At 42.5% G+C, this 19,325-nt stretch overlaps 2 protein-coding genes across 2 annotated transcripts; both read right to left on the bottom strand.

The window, feature by feature from the left end:
* Positions 1-787: 787 nt before the first annotated feature.
* LOC139390764 (centromere protein I-like) lies at positions 788-15,692 on the bottom strand. The gene is made up of 20 exons (XM_071138121.1): positions 15,458-15,692; positions 15,034-15,171; positions 14,768-14,886; positions 14,502-14,609; positions 14,371-14,419; positions 14,222-14,268; positions 13,810-13,899; positions 13,481-13,612; positions 12,528-12,665; positions 11,232-11,352; positions 10,560-10,657; positions 10,219-10,336; positions 9,921-9,985; positions 9,516-9,625; positions 8,857-8,992; positions 8,479-8,603; positions 5,440-5,488; positions 2,925-3,143; positions 2,415-2,456; positions 788-2,231 (listed from the first exon to the last, which is right to left on the bottom strand). The coding sequence occupies exons 1-20, from the start codon at positions 15,624-15,626 to the stop codon at positions 2,082-2,084; spliced, it is 2,223 nt and encodes a 740-aa protein (XP_070994222.1). The 5' UTR covers positions 15,627-15,692; the 3' UTR covers positions 788-2,081.
* A 539-nt stretch (positions 15,693-16,231) lies between these two features.
* Positions 16,232-19,012, bottom strand: LOC139390666 (novel acetylcholine receptor chaperone-like). Its single transcript, XM_071137938.1, has 2 exons — positions 18,821-19,012; positions 16,232-17,687 (listed from the first exon to the last, which is right to left on the bottom strand). Exons 1-2 carry the CDS (start codon positions 18,938-18,940, stop codon positions 17,325-17,327), a joined length of 483 nt encoding a protein of 160 aa, XP_070994039.1. The 5' UTR covers positions 18,941-19,012; the 3' UTR covers positions 16,232-17,324.
* Positions 19,013-19,325: the final 313 nt, after the last annotated feature.

The raw sequence follows: 19,325 nt of genomic DNA, 5'->3' as shown, positions 1-19,325 counted from the left end.
ATAAAGGTGAAATAAAAAAATAATACAAACATTGTCAGTCATCCTACCTGTCCAGTTACCCACACAGATTACCATAATCTTTCAGTGGGTGTGGTTGAATAAAGAGAAAATACCTGTAATTTTTTTTATAACTGTATCTATATCTACAGGCTACACAGGCTACACTGAGGTTTTTCTTTCATTATTGCATGCTAAGTGCGTAAGCCTATTGCCTAACTGCATGTGTGCAAAATGCTTTTGGGAACGGGCAGGAAAAGTTAAGGTTTGAGGCAAAAAGGACCATGTTGGAGTTTAATTCAATAAGAGAAAAGCCATGTTTGGGAAAGATTTGGTGAAGTGGTAAAAGAGGATGATAGCAGTGTGATTGAGGTGCTACACCATATGGGAACTTCAAAGAGGCCTAGTGTAACCTAGGCAAAAGTTCAGATGGACAAGGAAACTGAAATCTGGACACTGACTTGATGTAGTCTATAACCCCTCAGTCGTAATATTAACTCCTCCAGAATTAAGCATTTCTTGCAGTAAAATGATACACAAAATGTAGGCACATTTTTGACTTTGTGAATAGGGGTGGAGAAAAAGGATTTATTGAGAGAATGCACATGTCTGGAGGTGCTGTCTTTACCAGCATCATAAAAGCTGATGGATATTTTATTTGGTTGAAATACTATCCAAGCCGAAATGAAATCTGTTCAGAAACATTTTGGGTCGTTTTCACAGCTTTCTATTTCCTTACAACCAGTCAAACTGATGTCATTTGGACCTTTTGCACAGAAAATCTTTCCTGTTTTTTTTTTATATTGCATTTGATCCCCGGTCCCTAAGCGTCTTTGCTCCGCGAAAGAAGCCAAGATGACAGAACTTTACCGATGTCAACTATAACGAATAAAAAACATAAAACACAACAATTTCACTGAGTTACAGTTCATATAAGGAAATCAGTCAAGTTAAATAAAGTCATTAGGGCCTAATATATGGATTTCAAATGCCTGGGCAAGGGTGTAGCCATACAGAATAGATTTTTTCCCACAAAGTATAGTTTGAAGCATTCATTGTATTGACATACTGGTGAGAAGGGTTTATTTAGTTTTCTAGGGCAACATTTAGGCTAATGAGAGAAGAGAAGCTGCATGTAGCCTATCTAATTATAGACAAATTGACTTACAAATAGCCTACCAAAATGTCAGAAATAAGCAGAAACATCTAAATCAGGCAACAAAAATCCTTGTCTTCTATATTAGCGGGTTAGAGTCCGGTGCGGGCCTCAAATTTTCACAATGGCTGTCGTCAGGCGGTTGCGGCTGGGTTATTCGCAATTGCAGGTGGGCGCACAAACAGCTGACCCACGCACCACTACGTTGAAAATGAACAATGGGCTGAAGAATTTACTCGACATATTGACATGAGTACAGCCATTATGCACACAAAGCAGACCTGTGGACCCAATTGTCAGTAATGGTGATGCTCAGAGGGGAAGTCTACGGTGGCACTGTGAGAATGGAGTGTGTGTCTGGCGTGCAATGTGTTTCCCTGCACCCAGCATGTTCCAAGTTAACTGGAAAGCCAAGGGCCTATTAACTATCCAGATGGATCCTTCAATTAAGGGAAAATGTTTTCCAGAAGGTAGAGCCATTACCTGCAAAAGATACTGATGACTTCCCCATAATGAATTATACCAATGGCTTTTAATAGAAAATAGATTAGAATTCTCGCTAAGTTTGCATGTTCCAGCATGTTTAATGTTTGCTTTTTAGGAGCATTGGCGTAATTTAGTAAAAGACCGGGGGGGATGCTTTAGTCTAAAAGAAAATCATAAAATCCTATTCTTATTAATGTGCAAGTTCCACAGAAATAAATCGATAGAAGCGTAAGCTATACAAGAGAACAGACAACACATGAGCACCAAGCGGAACTAAAATAGGGACAAGACATAATAAAAACAAGATTTTAAAAATTGTCTATTTACAGAGATAGTCTAGTCTCTTGTGAATCTTGCCTTGGAGAAGATGGCGAGAGATAAAACATGTATACGTCCTTTACAACAAGGAGAAGTTTCAGTCTTGTGTTTTGTCCTCTGCTGTTTAACTGTTTGTGGGTTGCCTGTCTCCCTGACCCTGGTCATTGGTTCCAGCCACAGAGCGTCGGGTGATGCTACTCTGAACAAACTGTTGGAGGCCCTGAAAGCCCTGAGAGAAGAGGAACTCCAGGTACCAGTCCCACTGCTTCCCGGCCTACAGACAGACAGACAGACAGCGTTACAGACCATCCATTAAAAAAGGACCATCCAGGACTGCCTATAGCTCGCTGATCAATAGCACGAGGTCAATTAAAAATCAAAATGGCACACTTTAAAATGCACATCAGTGCACGTACATACAGACATTAAAACTAAATAAGTGGTAAGACTGTGGTACCTTTATGGAATTGAGATCCACTTCCTTCCTCTCTGGCCAACACTGATAAAGAGAGAAGCATTAATATTCAACAGTTTCCCTCCTCCCAGTAAATCTCAGTAGAACAGTGTACTGGATGTTGCAGTGATTCTGACCAAAAAGAAGTACTTGGATAATTAAACATGATGAAAAATCAAGTCTCATGCAGCACCCATGAATAATAAAAATGTGATTCTGTATTAATGGATCTTGTATAAAAGATACATTAATAACACATTCATCTCCTTGTCCAGCCTTAAAATGTATTCATTCAACTGGAGAGGCTGGCTGCTCCCTTGTGCGTCAGGTGTTTCTCTTGAAATGTGAAAATTAGACTTCATATATAAACTGAGCACAAACATTTAGTGGACATTTATGAAAATGATATACAATATTAGTTTCACGGATCTGGACTTTATATAATGCCTGAAAGAATGCAATGAGTAAATAAATCGCCAACATTTTCTAAGTTACATAAAAATTCTCACTCACCTTGTGATGAAAGTCGAGGGCGTAGCCGAGGAAGGCAGGGTGGTGGATGAGGTCGAAGCTGGTCCAGGGCTTGGCCACTTTGCTGAGAGACAGGAGCTCCTGGTCCACCTCGATGGCCATGCCTGGAAGGAACATCTTGGAGTTCCACAGGCAGCTCACCATGAAGGACAGGTAGTGGTTAAACTCCCGGTACGTCTGCCTGCTGATGTGAAACGCCTGCTGCAATGGAGGGATGATAAAAATAAATCAAAAAGAGCGATGGAGATGTAGTTGAAACACTTTAAACAGTGGAGTGTTACACTTTAAACAGTATGACACATGCTAAATAAATAGGCTCTCTCACAGAATATCACCAGCGAAAGGGTGTTAGGTGGTTAAAACCCAGGTCCATTATCTATAATGTCTGCCCGCGCTGACCAATTTGCATTCCGCTTACCGGATCCATTTCTCTTGGTAAGACGCTGACGGAAATATGGGGTAAACATATATTGTTTCGTACCGAGTGCCTTCGGAAAGTATTCAGACCCCTTGACTTATTCCACTTTGTTGTGTTAAAGCCTGTATTCGCGATTCAATCGTTTTTCCCCCCTGACCCATCTACACACAATACCCCATAACAACAAAGTGAAAACATGTTTTTTTAAATGTTAGCAGATTTATTGAAAATGAAATACAGAATTCTCTCATTTACATAAATATTCACACCTCTGAGTCAATACTTTGTAGAACCACCTTTGGCAGCGATTAGAGCTGTTACTCTTTCTGGCTAAGTCTCTAAGAGCTTTGCACATCTGGATTGCGCAACATTTGCACATTATTCTTAAATTCTTCATTCTCTGTCAAGTTATCATTGCTAGACAGCCATTTAAGTCTTGCCATAGATTTTCAAGCCAATTTGAGTCAAAACTGTAACTAGGCCACTCAATATGGGCTCCTGAGTGGCACAGCGGTTTAAGGCACTGCATCTCAGTGCTAGAAGCGTCACTACAGACCTGGTTCGATTCCAGGCTGTATCACAACCGGCCGTGATTGGGCGTCTCTTAGGGCTGCGCACAATTGGCCCAGCGTCGTCCGGGTTAGGCAGTCATTATAAATAAGACTTTGTTTGAAACTGACTTGCCTAGCTAAATAAAGGTTACATTTAATAAACAATTTTAAAAATATCTTGGTAAACAACTCATGAATATTTGGTATTGTGTTTCAGGGTTATTGTCCAGCTGAAAGATGAATGTGTCTCCCAGCGTCTGTTGGAGAGCAAACTGAACCAGGTTTTCCTCTAGGATTTTGCCCGTACTTGGCTCTATTCCATTTTTTTTTTTTTTTTTTAAAGTTCCTAGTCCTTGCCGTTGACAAGCATACCCATAACATGATGCAGCCACCACCATTCTTAAAAATATGCAGTGTGTACCTCAATGATGTGCTGTGTTGGATTTTCCCCAAACATAACACTTTGTATTCAGGACAAAAGGTTAATGTCTTTGCCACATGTTTTGCAGTTTTACTTAAGTGCTTTATTGCAAAAAAGATGGATGTTTTGGAATATTTTATTCTGTACAGGCTTCCTTCTTTTCACTGTGTAATTTAGGTTCGTATTGTGGAGTAACTACAATGTTGTTGATCCATCCTCAGTTTTCTCCTATCACAGCCTCTAAACTCTAACTGTTTTAAAGTCACCATTGCCTTTGGTGAAATCCCTAGATTGGTTTCCTTTCTCTCTGGACACCGAGTTAGAAAGGATGCCTGTATCTTTGTAGTGACTGGTGTCTTGTTCTGAAGTGTTTTGACAGATTTCATGACAATGCTTATATGGCAAAAAGTTGTATCTAACATACAACTGTAACGATGTATTTGAGAGACAACTAGTGCTTATGTGCAAATGTATTTATGTTTTCAATAAACATTGGATACGAAATAAAGCTTCTACATTGTAAACAATCTAAACCAACCTCATCTGTTTTGCCACATGGCTGCGCATGTGTCGTTTTTTTTTGCTAAACAACCAACATGTCTATAGGTGCCCTTCTTTGAGAAGCATTGAAAAACCTCACTGGTCTGTGGTTGAAATTGAAATTCACTGCACGACGGAGGGACCTTACAAATGATTGTATGTGGGTTGAATACTTATTGACTCAAGACATTTCATCTTTTCATTTTTAATTTAAAACAAATTTAAAAACATAATTCCACTTTCACATTATGGGGTATTGTGTGTAGATCAGTGATACAAAATCTCAGTCATGGGGTGTGTATACTTTCTGAAGGCACTGTATACAAATGGCAGTACCTACTTGCAAATTCAATTGCCTTCATACACTAGAATTGTTTTTGTTCTTGTTTGAACGAGTAACCACCAAAATTGCAATTCTTTAATCAGCACTTAATTCTAATAGTTTCGTTCATCATGTGGACGGGTAGAAGTGGCCTCACGAGGAGCCTTGAAATGCTTGATTATGCAAAAACACTGTTAGATTTGCAAAGCAGAAAACATATCTTAAAAAGGGAGTGCTTCTATTACCTTGGTCTCCTTTTGTTGACACTTAGCAGAGATCAGGTTGTTCTTGTACCTGGAAAAAAGAGAAATAACTTTAGTGGTCTGTATAAGGGTGGAAAAGCAACCACATTGCTTTCCATGTTATGTAAACATCTGTCCAAAAGGCCATTTACTGCGAGCAGAACATTTTACAATAACAAGCTTAAAAACAACCACCATAGTAGCAGCAGTTGCTAAAACCAGATGTTTGGCCTGTTTTAATACAAGCAGTGGTCTTTTGACATGCTATAGATTCCCCCATACTCAACTGGCGGACATAAGTCCGGATCCGGACCCAGAAGGGGGTCAATATGGACCATGGATCCAGTCGGACGTAAATGTGTTGAATTGCAGGAAATGAGTTAAATAAATTTTTTAATAAAAAACAGCAAAAACAATTCCCTGCCACATGCAAAATGTGTAGAATTGAGGGAAATTAGCTTTGAAACTCTCCACCAACAAGAGGGGTGTGAACAGTTTGGGGTTGCATGGGTTGTGAGGTGGGAGTCTGTTACTACGCCGATGAATGACAATATCCATCCGGACCTTTGCGACCTAGGAAATGTGTGTGACCGGAACTTCTTAACTAGTACTAGAGGACCCCTGCTATAGATGTATGCTTTAACTAGTACTAGAGGACCCCTGCTACAGATGTATGCTTTAACTAGTACTAGAGGACCCCTGCTACAGATGTATGCTTTAACTAGTACTAGAGGACCCCTGCTACAGATGTATGCTTTAACTAGTACTAGAGGAACCCTGCTACAGATGTATGCTTTAACTAGTACTAGAGGACCCCTGCTATAGATGTATGCTTTAACTAGTACTAGAGGACCCCTGCTACAGATGTATGCTTTAACTAGTACTAGAGGACCCCTGCTACAGATGTATGCTTTAACTAGTACTAGAGGACCCCTGCTACAGATATATGCTTTAACTATTACTAGAGGACCCCCGCTATAGATGTATGCTTTAACTAGTACTAGAGGACCCCTGCTAGACGCATGCTTTAACTAGTACAAGAAAACCAGCCCCGTCGCGGACCAAGTCTTGCTCCCAGACAGACTAAATAACTTTTTTGCCTGCTTTGAGGACAATACAGTGCCACGGCCCACAACCAAAACCTGCGGACTCTCCTTCACTGCAGTCGTTTTGAGTAAAATATTTAAACGTGTTAAACCTCGCAAGGCTGCAGGCCCAGACGGCATCCCCAGCCGCGTCCTCAGAGCATGCGCAGACCAGCTGACTGGTGTGTTTACATATTCAATCAATCCTTATCCCAGTCAGGTGTTCCCACATGCTTCAAGGGGGCCACCATTGTCCCTGTTCCCAAGGGACGGTAGACGTTTAGCTCAGTTACCTTAGCTAAATGACTACCGCCCCGTAGCACTCACTTCCGTCATTATCAAGTGCTTTGAGAGACGAGTCAAGGACCATATCACCTCCACCCTCCCTGACACCCTAGACCCACTCCAATTTGCTTACCGCGCAAATAGGTCCACAGACGATGCAATCTCAACCACACTGCACACTGCCCTAACCCATCTGGACAAGAGGAATACCTATGTGAGAATGCTGTTCATCGACTACAGCTCAGCATAACACCATAGTACCCTCCAAACTCGTCATCAAGCTCGAGACCCTGGGTCTCGACCCCGCCCTGTGCAACTGGGTATTGGACTTCCCTCGGAGTGTGGTGTCAGCAGAGTGAGCACCACCCTATCCACATCGATGGGACAGTAGTGGAGAGGGTAGTAAGTTTTAAGTTCCTTGGCGTACACATCACAGACAAACTGAATTGGTCCACCCACACAGACAGCGTCGTGAAGAAGGCAGCGCCTCTTCAACCTCAGGAGGCTGAAGAAATTCGGCTTGTCACCAAAAGCACTCACAAACTTCTACAGATGCACAATCGAGAGCATCCTGTCGGGCTGTATCACCGGCTGGTACGGCAACTGCTCCGCCCACAACCGTAAGGCTCTCCAGAGGGTAGTGAGGTGTGCACAACGCATCACCGGGAGCAAACTACCTGCCCTCCAGGACACCCGATGTCACAGGAAGGCCATAAAGATCATCAAGGACAACCACCCGAGCCACTGCCTGTTCACCCCGCTATCATCCAGAAGGCGAGGTCAGTACAGGTGCACCAAAGCATGGCCCGAGAGACTGAAAAACAGCTTCTATCTCAAGGCCATCAGACTGTTAAACAGCCACCACTAACATTGAGTGGCTGCTGCCAACACACTGACTCAACTCCAGCCACTTTAATAATGGGAATTGATGTAAGATATATCACTAGCCACTTTAAACAATGCTACTTAATATAATGTTTACATACCCTACATTACTCATCTCATATGTATATACTGTACTCGATACCATCTACTGCATCTTGCCTATGCCGTTCTGTACCATCACTCATTCATATATCTTTATGTACATATTCTTTATCCCTTTACACTTGTGTGTATAAGGTAGTAGTTTTGGAATTGTTAGATTACTCATTGGTTACTACTGCATTGTCAGAACTAGAAGCACAAGCATTTCGCTACACTCGCATTAACATCTGCTAACCATGTGTATGTGACAAATACATTTGATTTGGATTTGATTTACTAGAGGACCCCTGCTATAGACGTATGCTTTAACGAGTACAAGAGGACCCCTGCTATAGATGTATGCTTTGTGTATTTGTGCGACAAGACATTCGTGCTTTGAGTAATGCATGCTGTTTGCACTCTTCATATGCCTGAAAAATGATTTGGGAAAATGGATCTTAGCGCAATTCTGCACCCTTGACCCTTCATTAGCATGAATCATAAATGTAATGTTCTGGCTGGTGAGCTGTACCAAGAGAGCGTACCATTCACCTGCGTCATCAAATATACACACGCAGATGATTTGCACACGACAACGCAGTGACCGCACTGTGAAAAGATGACACTCTGACGTGACGGTGTTGACTTCCAACAGGCCCGGTGTTGACATGATAATACTGGCGTTGACGTCACCACTCCTCCTCACCTGTACATGATGTAGCCGAGGCGGTCCACGCTGACAGGGTCGGTGGCAAACAGGGCTGGGTAGAACACGCCCACGGGGGGCATGACCACCAGGGGGAGCCCGTACTTCAGGAACATGTCACACACCTGAATGGCACGCACAGGGGCACACACGTCATCACCTCCACAACAAACACGGTTGTCTCCTTTTCTAAACGGACCATGAATATGGAACAACTGATCTAGTGCACTCTGGTTAAAGTGAATATGATTACAGCAATCAACCACTTACAGGGTTCTAACAGTCCTGCATGGGTGGGATCACTATAAGGGTTCGGACAGACTTTTTCCCCCCTTTATGTATTCAACGAAATGTACTGGCTTCATCTGGTTTGATTACCGTCTCGTAGAAGTCCAAAATGAAGCTGAGGAGCAGGGAGTGGCAGCCTTCTAGCTGCAGCCCCACGGCGGCCAGGCGGCCCACGAAACGCACCAGCTCCACAACAGAGTCCATGAAGCCAGACAGACTCATGTTCCTGGGGAGGAGTTGAAGAATGGTCACGTAACTGAACATAAGACAAAGGCCTTAATAACAAGGAAAAGGGTGAATGGTAATGATGCATGGGACTAGTGAGAAGCTCAAACGGGGGGCTTTGTCCTTGGATCATATTAATTTCTCCTTCAGCAACCCCGCCCACCCCGGTTAATGCAATAAAAGACAATAACCAAATCAGCGCTGAGTGTGCAGCAATGAGGCCAGGCGGAGACACACAGACACACTGCAGTTCATTACGTTGCTGCGTTCCAGAGGACAGCACTGAGGAGAAACCGAGGAGGTTGACCATCACACACCTCAGACATTGATTTCTGCACCGCTTTTCATTGAGTTTCTCTGCAGAGGTGAAGTTTGAAATGGGAAGGGAATAAACATGTATTGACAGGGATTGGCCGTTTGTGAAGAGTTAGAATACCGGCGAGGAAGACAGTAAAATGTGTCTTTAACTAAAGGAAGTTACAGGGCTTTGGTGTTGGAAGTGTGTGACGGACAGTGAGACTCACATGGGTGTTTGGCTGTGGAGACTGATGTCCAGGCCGTCCTCCAGGGCGTACACAGAGTGCCAGGTCAACCACTTCAACAGCATGTTGTTCAGACAGTCAATCACACTGCACTGGACAGACAACAGAGGGGTGGTGCTTATTTAAAGTGGTAAAAAAAATACCTTTACAACGACAACAGGGCACACTGTAGAAAAACGGTGTAAAACGTCTCATCAGAAAACAAAATGGTTCTCACTGAACAAGTAGTTCCTCCCTGTTTCAATAAGTTTTCTTCCATTTGGTGCCAAATGAATACAACCCAGGATTAAAAAGGAGCTGATAACTGGAAATGGATATAATGGTATGATGCAAGCTTCTTATAATTAATTGAAAAGTGGGATCTGGAGGCATTCTGTTGACAATTACCTTGAAGAACAGCGTGGAGGTGAAGAACAGCTGAATGAGAGGCTCAAACAGAAGCTGGTTGATACCTGAGAGAGATGCAGGAGAGCAAGGAAATTTGCACAAACCATTTAATTCGACCACATGACTACGTTTAATTTAACCACCTGACTACTTTTCCCAGGCTCCCTGGTATATGCTGCCAGCCTGCCATGTGCTGGGGATTGCATAGTCACGTGTCTTCCAGCGGTTACAGTTCAGCAGTTTAATTAGGGGAGAGAGAGTGGAGAGCAAGGCAGCCAAGCAAACAGGGCCTACTCACAGGAACTGGGGACCACGGGGATGTCACTCAGCAGGCCCAGAATCTGGGGGCGGAGGAGTGAACCGTCCCAAACATTCAGGAACTTGTAGAGGAAGCCCTCGGTGCTGGAGAAGCCCTCCTGAGGGGAGAGGGAGGGAGGGATGAAGAGAGAGAGACAAAACATACGCATCTCAAATGAGCGTTTGACTGTGGCATCATTTATTAACGAGCAGCGAGGGGGAAGAGAGTGGGAGCAGAGAAGAGTTTAACACGCTCTGACAGATCCAAATCTGGCATAAAAGGGAGGGGCGGGGACGGGAACTGGGGGTGACAGGGTGAGAGGAGCCTGGAGGGGGGCTCACCTGGAGGAAATGTTGCGTGGAGAGCAACCTGTTGAGGAGGTGCAGGGCCTCGGACGAACTCCCGGAGCCCCCGTCCCTACTGCTGCAGAACAGAAACTCTGAAACCCCAAAGAGGAAAATAAAGATATTTTAAATGTTGAAAAGGTCAGGGGAAAGAAGAGAACAAAAAACAAGTGGTGATGACAGAATCACATTGTGGATTTGTACAATCTTGACAGCCAACCTTTTTATTTTCATAAAAGCTTTTCTACAGAGCGTTGCTTTGCAACGCCTACTGGGAATGGATGAGGGTTCAATCAGTAGACGCATTTGACAGAAGTGCCCTGTAACAAAAATTATACTACTGAACCATTTTTCATGTTCCATTATCGATAAAGTACCTACGTTTCGGGTATACCGTGCAACGCTAGTGTTTTTTGTTTTGTTGCATATCCTACTCCCCCTGAGACACCCTCAGAGAGTGGGGTCACAGCCAAGGATCAGCCATTATTGACAGCGACTCTGGACCAATTAGGGTTAAGATCGACAGATTTTTTCACCTAGCCGGCTCGGGGATTCAAACGACCAACCTTTGGTTACTGGCTCAACACTAATCTCTAGGCTACCTGCCGACACATTTCTGCAGCGACAGAGACAACCGAGGAAGACGTAGTGGTTGGTTAGTGATTGTACCCTCATGGAGGGCGTGGCCCAGCCAGAAGTTGAGTCGGAGGAAGGCGGAGTCATCCTGTACGTAGTCCAGGTAACAGAGGGCCAGATTGGAGCCCAGCAGAGAACCCATCTGGGATGGGAGCTGTGGAAGGGAGACATGATTATTAGACACACATTTGCAGTACGCACATCAAACCCCACCACCCACTCACACTTTAAACACACCCACACAACACACAAACAAACACAATTCAGCATACAAAGTGAGGGGCCATTAACACCAAGCCAGCATCATGTTCTAAATAGCTTCATGGCAAGATATTCGCAGCCCCTATTGAAGGAGAAAATCTGTTGCCCGTGTCCTTGTTTTCAATGAGTGAGCAATCAATCTGTCACTGAGTGACTGGACTAAATCTGTCACATCTACTTATACTCATAATATAGTAATCATGGCCATGTCTGTGGCAGGCAGCATTCAGACATTTCCCCACACGTACTGGCCTGTTTGTATTTGTGTGAACAGCTCCCTGGCAATATGGGAACTTAACAAATAAAGAGAGACAGATTGTGAACGGACATGGCCGAGTCTTCCCATATTTATAAGGAGAAAACGCATCGTTCCTCTGATTTGTTTGAGCTGCATGATGGACAGTACTAGCTGATCTGTCCTGTCCACCCACAGCCATAAAAAGTAGAAAGTGCTGGCAGAATGGCTTGTTGCAAACGTTGGCTGTGTACGGGGAATTTATGTAGCGTAAGTGTCCTTAAACCTTTTAAAGAAATGTATCTGGGTTGATCAGGTCAATGGACCTACCAAGCAAACAGTATTTGTTTGCAGCACTTTTGTAATTGTCGACGCTTTATAACTTTTTCAATGTGGCTCCAAGTTATACATCTCTTTTGGCCGGTTAATTAATGACTCGTTTGGGACAAACACACCCTGATGAAGTCTAAACAGAGCAATGACAAATTTAAAAAACAAACGACATGGAGAGAGCTCATGGATCGGTTTTATGGCTCAGGGTAATAAACAGGACACTGCCAGCAGTCAAATTGAGTGGCAGAGGAGGTTGAGCCCTTGGTCTCTTCTGTTATCCAACAAAACTGTGGCGGTGACATAGCACCCCCATGTGGCTGCAGAATGACACTAAAGTGAAATGGGCAGTGCTGGGCACCTACAAAAAACATAACAGTATTTTCCATCCTGCTTAAATCCACACCTTCCATCTGTTTCAAATCCAAGTATCTAGGCTATACAGCTGTGTGACTAATCAGACCGCTGAGAGAGACGGAGAGAGGTGAGAGAGAGAGGGTTACCTCTATGCGGTGGAGGTTGTCCAGCAGCTGTGGGAAGGTGTGGAGTTGCTCCAGGGGGAAGACCTTCCTGCTGCTGGAGAAGGGGGAGTTTCTCTGGACAGATGAGCTCAGCGATGGCACCTCCAGGTGATGGTATTTCTGACAGATGGATCAGTGATTGGGATATCAGTACGATATTTGATTATCGATTTGTAAGCAGTTCATTAGCTACAGAAACAAAACAAGAAGAGCTTGATCTATGTAGGACAAACGTGAATAAAATGTTTAGTCTAACATACACCAAGTATACCAAACATTAGAAACGCCTTCCTAATATTAAGTTGCACCCCCTTTTCCCTTCAGAATAGCCTCAATTCATTAGGGCATGGACCCTACAAGGTGTGGAAAGCATTCCACAGGGATGCTGGCTCCAATGTCTCCTGCAGTTGTGTCAAGTTAGCTGGTTGTGATTCGGGTGGTGGATCATTTTTGATACACACGGGAAACGGTTGAAACTGAAAAACCCAGCAGCGTTGCAGTTCTTGACACAGTCAAACCGGTGCATCAGGCACCTACTACCATAGTGTTTAAAGACAAATAATTTGTCTTGCCCATTCACCCTATGAACGGCACACATACACAAACAATGTCTCAATTGTCTCAAGGCTTTACAAATCCTTCTTTAACCTGTCTCCTCCCCTTCATCTACACTGATTGAAGTAGATTTAACAAGTGACATAAATAAAGGATCATATCTTTCAGCTGGTAAGTCTGTCATGGAAAGTGTTATTAATGTTTTGTATACTCAGTAGACTTTGAATGCAATAAATAGTGACTGACCCCACAATAATTAGAATTTAGCAAACAGCAATATTCTTCTAAATGATATAAATTAGCACTAAAACCCCAAAAAAAAGACACCGTTCAAGATCATTGGTATTCCTGTTATGCCACAGCTCATCTGATCTCCATACCCTCTTCCTGGAGTTGGTCTTGTGCTTCACTCCTAGGGTCAGGCTGATGTCAGACGACACTTGGCCGTTGTTCCTCTTCTGGACAGCACTGAGCGCTGCCTTCCACATGGAGTTGTGATTCTTAAACCCACTCTGAACGACAGCAGAAAACATACACGCGACATGAAGTATGTTTGTCAGGGTTTCAATTAAGACAATTGGATTGGAATTAGAGTTTACTTACAGATTTGATATGGACAAAATAGACCCCAACCCTGATGTATGGTGAACGACAATGTGTGGATTTGTGCAATAGACAAAAGTCACTAGGAGTGATCAATCATACTAACCCTCATTTGTGATGGAAGAGCAAGCGTCACCAGTTCAGGGCAAAACACTTTGTACAACGACAGCAAGTGCAACAGGAACGGCTGCCTGCCCTGGGGACCGTAGACGAGAGGAAAATAATGGAACTCTCAGTGCAACATGCTCACAGTGGGGACTCCACTCTTAGTTTGTTGGCTATAACAATCATTCACAGAGTGTAACTACAGATAATAGTACAGAGGATAAACTATTTATGGGTAGAGAAAGCATCAAACAATATGTAAGTATTCTCCTCATGCCATTTATCACCAAGTACTTCATAATGCTAATACAATGATTAGATGTTTACAATGCATTCACTTGTATTGAATTGCATTAAAATATTACAAGCATTGACCAAAAACACTTAAACAGGACAATACTGTATTTGTTTACCATTTTTGTTTGGAGGTCCAACAGTTTTCTGACTCTAAATGGCCGAACTATGACAGGGAAAAACCAAAAATGGGTAAGAGCAATGTTGTTCTGCAGAAACAACGTGTACCGTATCATAAAGGTTCATTGAGTAACAAAATGCAACTTACCACTCTCCCTCCTTGTCAAAAGGTAGAGCAAATGGCAGATGTAAGGAGACTGAAACACAAAACAAACCATCATGACTTAAATAGCAATGCAATCCCATTAGAGCAAGGGGGAATATGATTCCTGCACATACCAAATTCTCCTCTGTCACAAAGTGGAAGATGAAGCCATAGATGGCTCGAAGATTGTCCTTGGAGTCGATCATGTCGAAAACAGTCAACAGCCACCGAAGGAAAAGCACCTGGAAAACACCCATAACACCTGTTTCATTCAGTTGGAGGGAGAGGACAGAGCAATTCTGATAACAGTATTATTATGTTACGTCCGGTCTCCAGTGTCAACCTTCCAATCTGTGAGAGTGTGTGACTTGCAAAGACCTTTGACAGAGGAGCTCTTTACCTGTGTGCTGATGGCAATCTTGCTGACACATAACCACGCCACCGCTTGAACAACGGCCTCCTGTGGCACCACGGTGGCGGGGATCAGAAACTTCAGGACCCGAACACAAATCTTACCCCCTGTTCAGGGCAAGAAATAGAGAGGAAAGCTGAAATTTTATGTATGGTCAAAATAATTTGTCATAGTGTAAATTGGTATTTCCGGTCAGTCTGTCTAAGCAAATGGCGGCAGTTTCCATTAAGTGTGAGAGTTGGTTGTTGTTGTACCAGTACGGAGGCTCATTGCGTAGTCCAGCATGACAGAGATCGCCTCAGGAGGAAGTCCTCGACTGAGCCCCACTCTCTCCACCTGCACCAGGTTCCTCTCCAGCACATCGTTTCCTATGCGTGGGGTACCCGCCTCCACTAGGAAACAAACAGACAACTCACTGTGAATCCAGACACTGGTGGATGCTGTAGTTAACGTTAGCTCGCTAGGTAGCAAAATAAGTTACAGTAAAAAGGTGTTTCCAAAAGAAGAAAACTGAGCGGCCTTGAAAGTTTACATATGTTGACAGAAAATAACCTGGGCTGCCATTAAGGTCAATTAGTTCACGTTGGAGTTTAAAAAGTAGCCAAAATATTCGCTACATTTCACTTCTGCAAGCATTAGTAGCTCTATGCTAACAGCTTCCTAGCTAGCCAACGTTACCTTCTGAGAAGTACTTCAGCGAAAGCAGAAATGGATCCCCAGCCTCGTTCCTTCTTCTTTCTTTCTCCACAACTCGCAAACTTCTGTTTGAAGTTCGGCTAGAAACTGACAAATCGCTTCCAGATGATGAGTCCAAATCTGACCTCGACAGGTTCGCAGCTTTTGCCATTGCTACATATCTAAAACAAATGTGTATTGTGTTTTCCTCAGGCACGAACTCATTCAAACAAAACTCAAATCTTGCGCGCGACCGTTTGTTCTGCGCATGGGCACTTACTACTTCCGCGAGTGTCTTCACCGGGCATTGTAGTGCAACAGCCTCAGCAGGACTACATATAAACTGTGTGTAGACTCATTCATCTCAAGGAGCCTAGTTCAGGTACTCTCATTTTGCAATTAACTGAATTGCAATCCAAGCATTCATTCTCCTTTCTACACACTGTGTTTTGTGAATAACTGCTAATTTTAACTGAATAAAAAGATACATAATGGACACAGCTTAGAGATCTCACCCATACATTTCTTTATTTAGCTAATTTTGTTTTAGAGGAGCATTATGAATGTTAAAGACCAACTGAACAACTGCTCATCTGACAGAAACTTCCCCTTTATCTACTCAACATCACTGAAGGTATCATCACGTATATATTAATCAAATAGATTTATATTACAAGAATAGCCCAGTGGTAATGGTTATACTCATAGGAATACTTTTATAACATAGTAATTCAACAGAATAGTGTTAAAAATCCCAGAGAAAAATAGACTCACAGATAAACATAAGCCTTTATTGTCATTGGATGTGAAGAGAGACAAAGTCCTTTATTAAGAGACAAAGATCAAGTCCTTTATTGGATATGTCATTTGACAAAGCAGCTGGACTATTGATTGTGGTCCAGAGACATAGAGAGCACTAGGCTAGCAACCATAGATGTATGTTTCAACATAATTGCTAGAAAAATGCCTTCCCCATAGGTCTCTCCTCCACATGAGTTCTTGAACAACAGTGTTGGGTCCAACAAAGTGATTAATCAATTTGAGATGAGTGAAAGACTTGCCATTTGACAGTTTGGTTTTTCTTTCGGAAAAAGGGGTACATTGTCATGCCTAAGAGTAGTTACAAGAAAATCTAATCATCAGGAAAAAGCTTGGACGAAACTAATACGAATTCACAAAAATTATTCTTATTTTACTAATACCAATGGAAATATGTGATACTGTATAATGTATTTAAATAAATGTGAGTCAATGTTCAACTACAATATATCTCTGAACAGTGCTGATAAGCTATGAGTTTGTTTTAAGCCATTTAATTATGAACCATGCTTAATTACTGTAAAATAACAATTGAATTCAAGAGATATCATTATCTTCCTACCTAAAATTAAAATCAATACAAAAGTACCAATCTTCAATAGTGGAAAACATCAGCATTCTCAAAGCCAACAAAGTCCCTCAAATTGGTATTTGTGCCAAAAACTAACTAAAAACATAGGCATGCTGTATCTTATGTTTTGATAGATGCTAAATAAAAATGGGAGGGAATGAGAAAAAAGGTGAGACAAAGGTCCTATATTTTTTCAAAAGAGTTGAGCTGATTACAGTTGCCACAAGTATGATTGTCCACTGTCAAGGTTGGGATACAGGACAAGGGGAAATCAGTTTTAGGATGAGAGTGCAGGGAAGCAGGTGAAACCAATAACCAGTCAGCCAAAAGGGTGGGAGAGGGGACAGGTGGGTGGTTGACTGGGATATATCACTCCTTGTGGCGACTGTGTTTCTTTTGAATCTGAATTGCTCCAATCCAAAGAAATGCACAAGGTTCCATTTTGCTGTCACTCTGCCCAGACTGGATGGTTGGACCTGATTAGGACTGCTTGACTTTGTTATTTTCCTGGGCATTGATATGTTCTTCCCTGCTCTCCTCCCGCTCAGGTCGGTCCTCACTCTGGCGGGCAATGAGCAGTCGGCAGGTGAGCAGAATACCAAAGACCAGAGCATGGGCATATCGTTTCAGGGGGTCTCCTACTAACTGATGGAAGAAGAGGACAGCCAGCATGACCAGCAAGAGCAGGAAGTTAGCCACATCCTTGGGTCTCCCTGGCACCAATGTCAGAACCACACCACAGCCCACCTCCAGTGAGCCAATGATCTTACGGAGCAGCACCGAGCTGATGCCCATCTTCTTTAGACCTGGCAAAGCCTTGGCATAGCTCTTGTATGCCCGTTTCTGAAAAGAGAGAGAACATTTCAGCATTCATTTTTATAGATGCAAAAGAGGTCATTTCATTTATTATTAGTGGCGCACTATAGACTACAGTATATCATTTCTCAGATTTGTTCTAAGGAAGTTTCAGTTCCTCATGAGACAATACATTCATAGCCAACATGTCTAGGCCAACCAGTTTGTCTATAATCATGACACTGACACATACGTTTTTGTTGTTGATTTTAACAAAATAGTCAACCTATACAGTTTTAAGAGTTATAACTGTAAGTAGTATATACAATCATCACCGAAATGCCTTTTTCCTATCGGATGGAAAATGTGGAATAAGGAAGAGCTTGGGCCTGATGTGGGCCTACTGCAGTAACACCACCAAAACCAGTCTTTGATATTCCTTAAAATACTAAATCAACCAAAACGTTGAAATGTAATTATTAGGCCTATTCGCCATGGAATAAGAATTTTGAGTAGAACATACATGGATGAGGAGCAGAGCACAGATGAGCATTAACATCGCTGGTAGCCTAATAAGCAAAGTCAATATCCACACAAAACAGGCAGGTGCACCTCAGAATTTGCTCGATCGCGCCGCCATTGCCTATAGCAAAAATGTACCTTCAAACAGTTTTAAAAAATTCATATTAGGCTAATAATAACATATAATTTCCCATAAAATAGGCCTAGTACTGGACAAACGTGTAGGCCTACTGTTATATGCCTAGTCGCTATTTCAAATAAACAGGCCTATGTATTTGTAGCCGAATAAACTGTAGCCTATTCTTTCGATTTTAATTATGCCTAAAGGTAATATTTTATTTAATTAAATATTTCATAGAAAAATAGACAAAGGTCATATTTTTCTATCATTATACTTCAATAAAGAATGTATTGTCGGCTATAATAACGCAGCAGGCTCCATCATTTAATTGCTTGCATGGGTAAATTCATTCCCACGATTGAAACAATACATACAATCAAATCTTATTTATCAGTTAGATATTATAGGCTATTTTATTTCATGATCTTTTACAAATGTGGGTCAGCAGCGCACAGCACATTATTGGAGCCTGAATGCGTCCGTATTGGCAGAACAATGGCTTTCGCTGCAGTTTATGGTCGCTAAAGGTTTTACTTACCATCTCACTATAAGCATCTTTGCTTAATCTTGGTGTGAGCTTTATGGTGCCCATGAAGACGAAAAAAAGACCAAGAGCGAAAGAGAGGGCCACAATGGTTATCGTCCTCGGTGAAGCCATCTTCGGTATTGTATGTCCCGGTCTCGCCACCAAGCTAGTTTCTCCGCGGCCGCTATTCAGTGTATTCACTGAAACACTGACTATTCTTTCCTGTGAAGATGCTAGGGGGGATGGGCTTCTAGAAAAGCGACAAAAATGGCGACAGGAAATTTGTACACAGGGTCCAAATGCCCATTTATGGGGCCCATATACCAAGCAATATTATCAGGTCATCTGAATATTATTTGGTCATAGGCAAACAAGAAGAAGAAAAAAAACCTAAAAAATGTAACATCAAAGTTAGCATGCATAAATAATACTAATAGCCTAGTAGTGAAATAGGAAACATGGGAACATACCTGTATGGCTAATAATTTGGAGCTTGTCCTAAAACTGTTTGGACTGC

This window comes from Oncorhynchus clarkii, chromosome 31, assembly GCF_045791955.1.
Source record: "Oncorhynchus clarkii lewisi isolate Uvic-CL-2024 chromosome 31, UVic_Ocla_1.0, whole genome shotgun sequence".
Classification (NCBI taxonomy): domain Eukaryota; kingdom Metazoa; phylum Chordata; class Actinopteri; order Salmoniformes; family Salmonidae; genus Oncorhynchus; species Oncorhynchus clarkii.
This window is presented reverse-complemented; position numbering and strand designations above follow the sequence as displayed.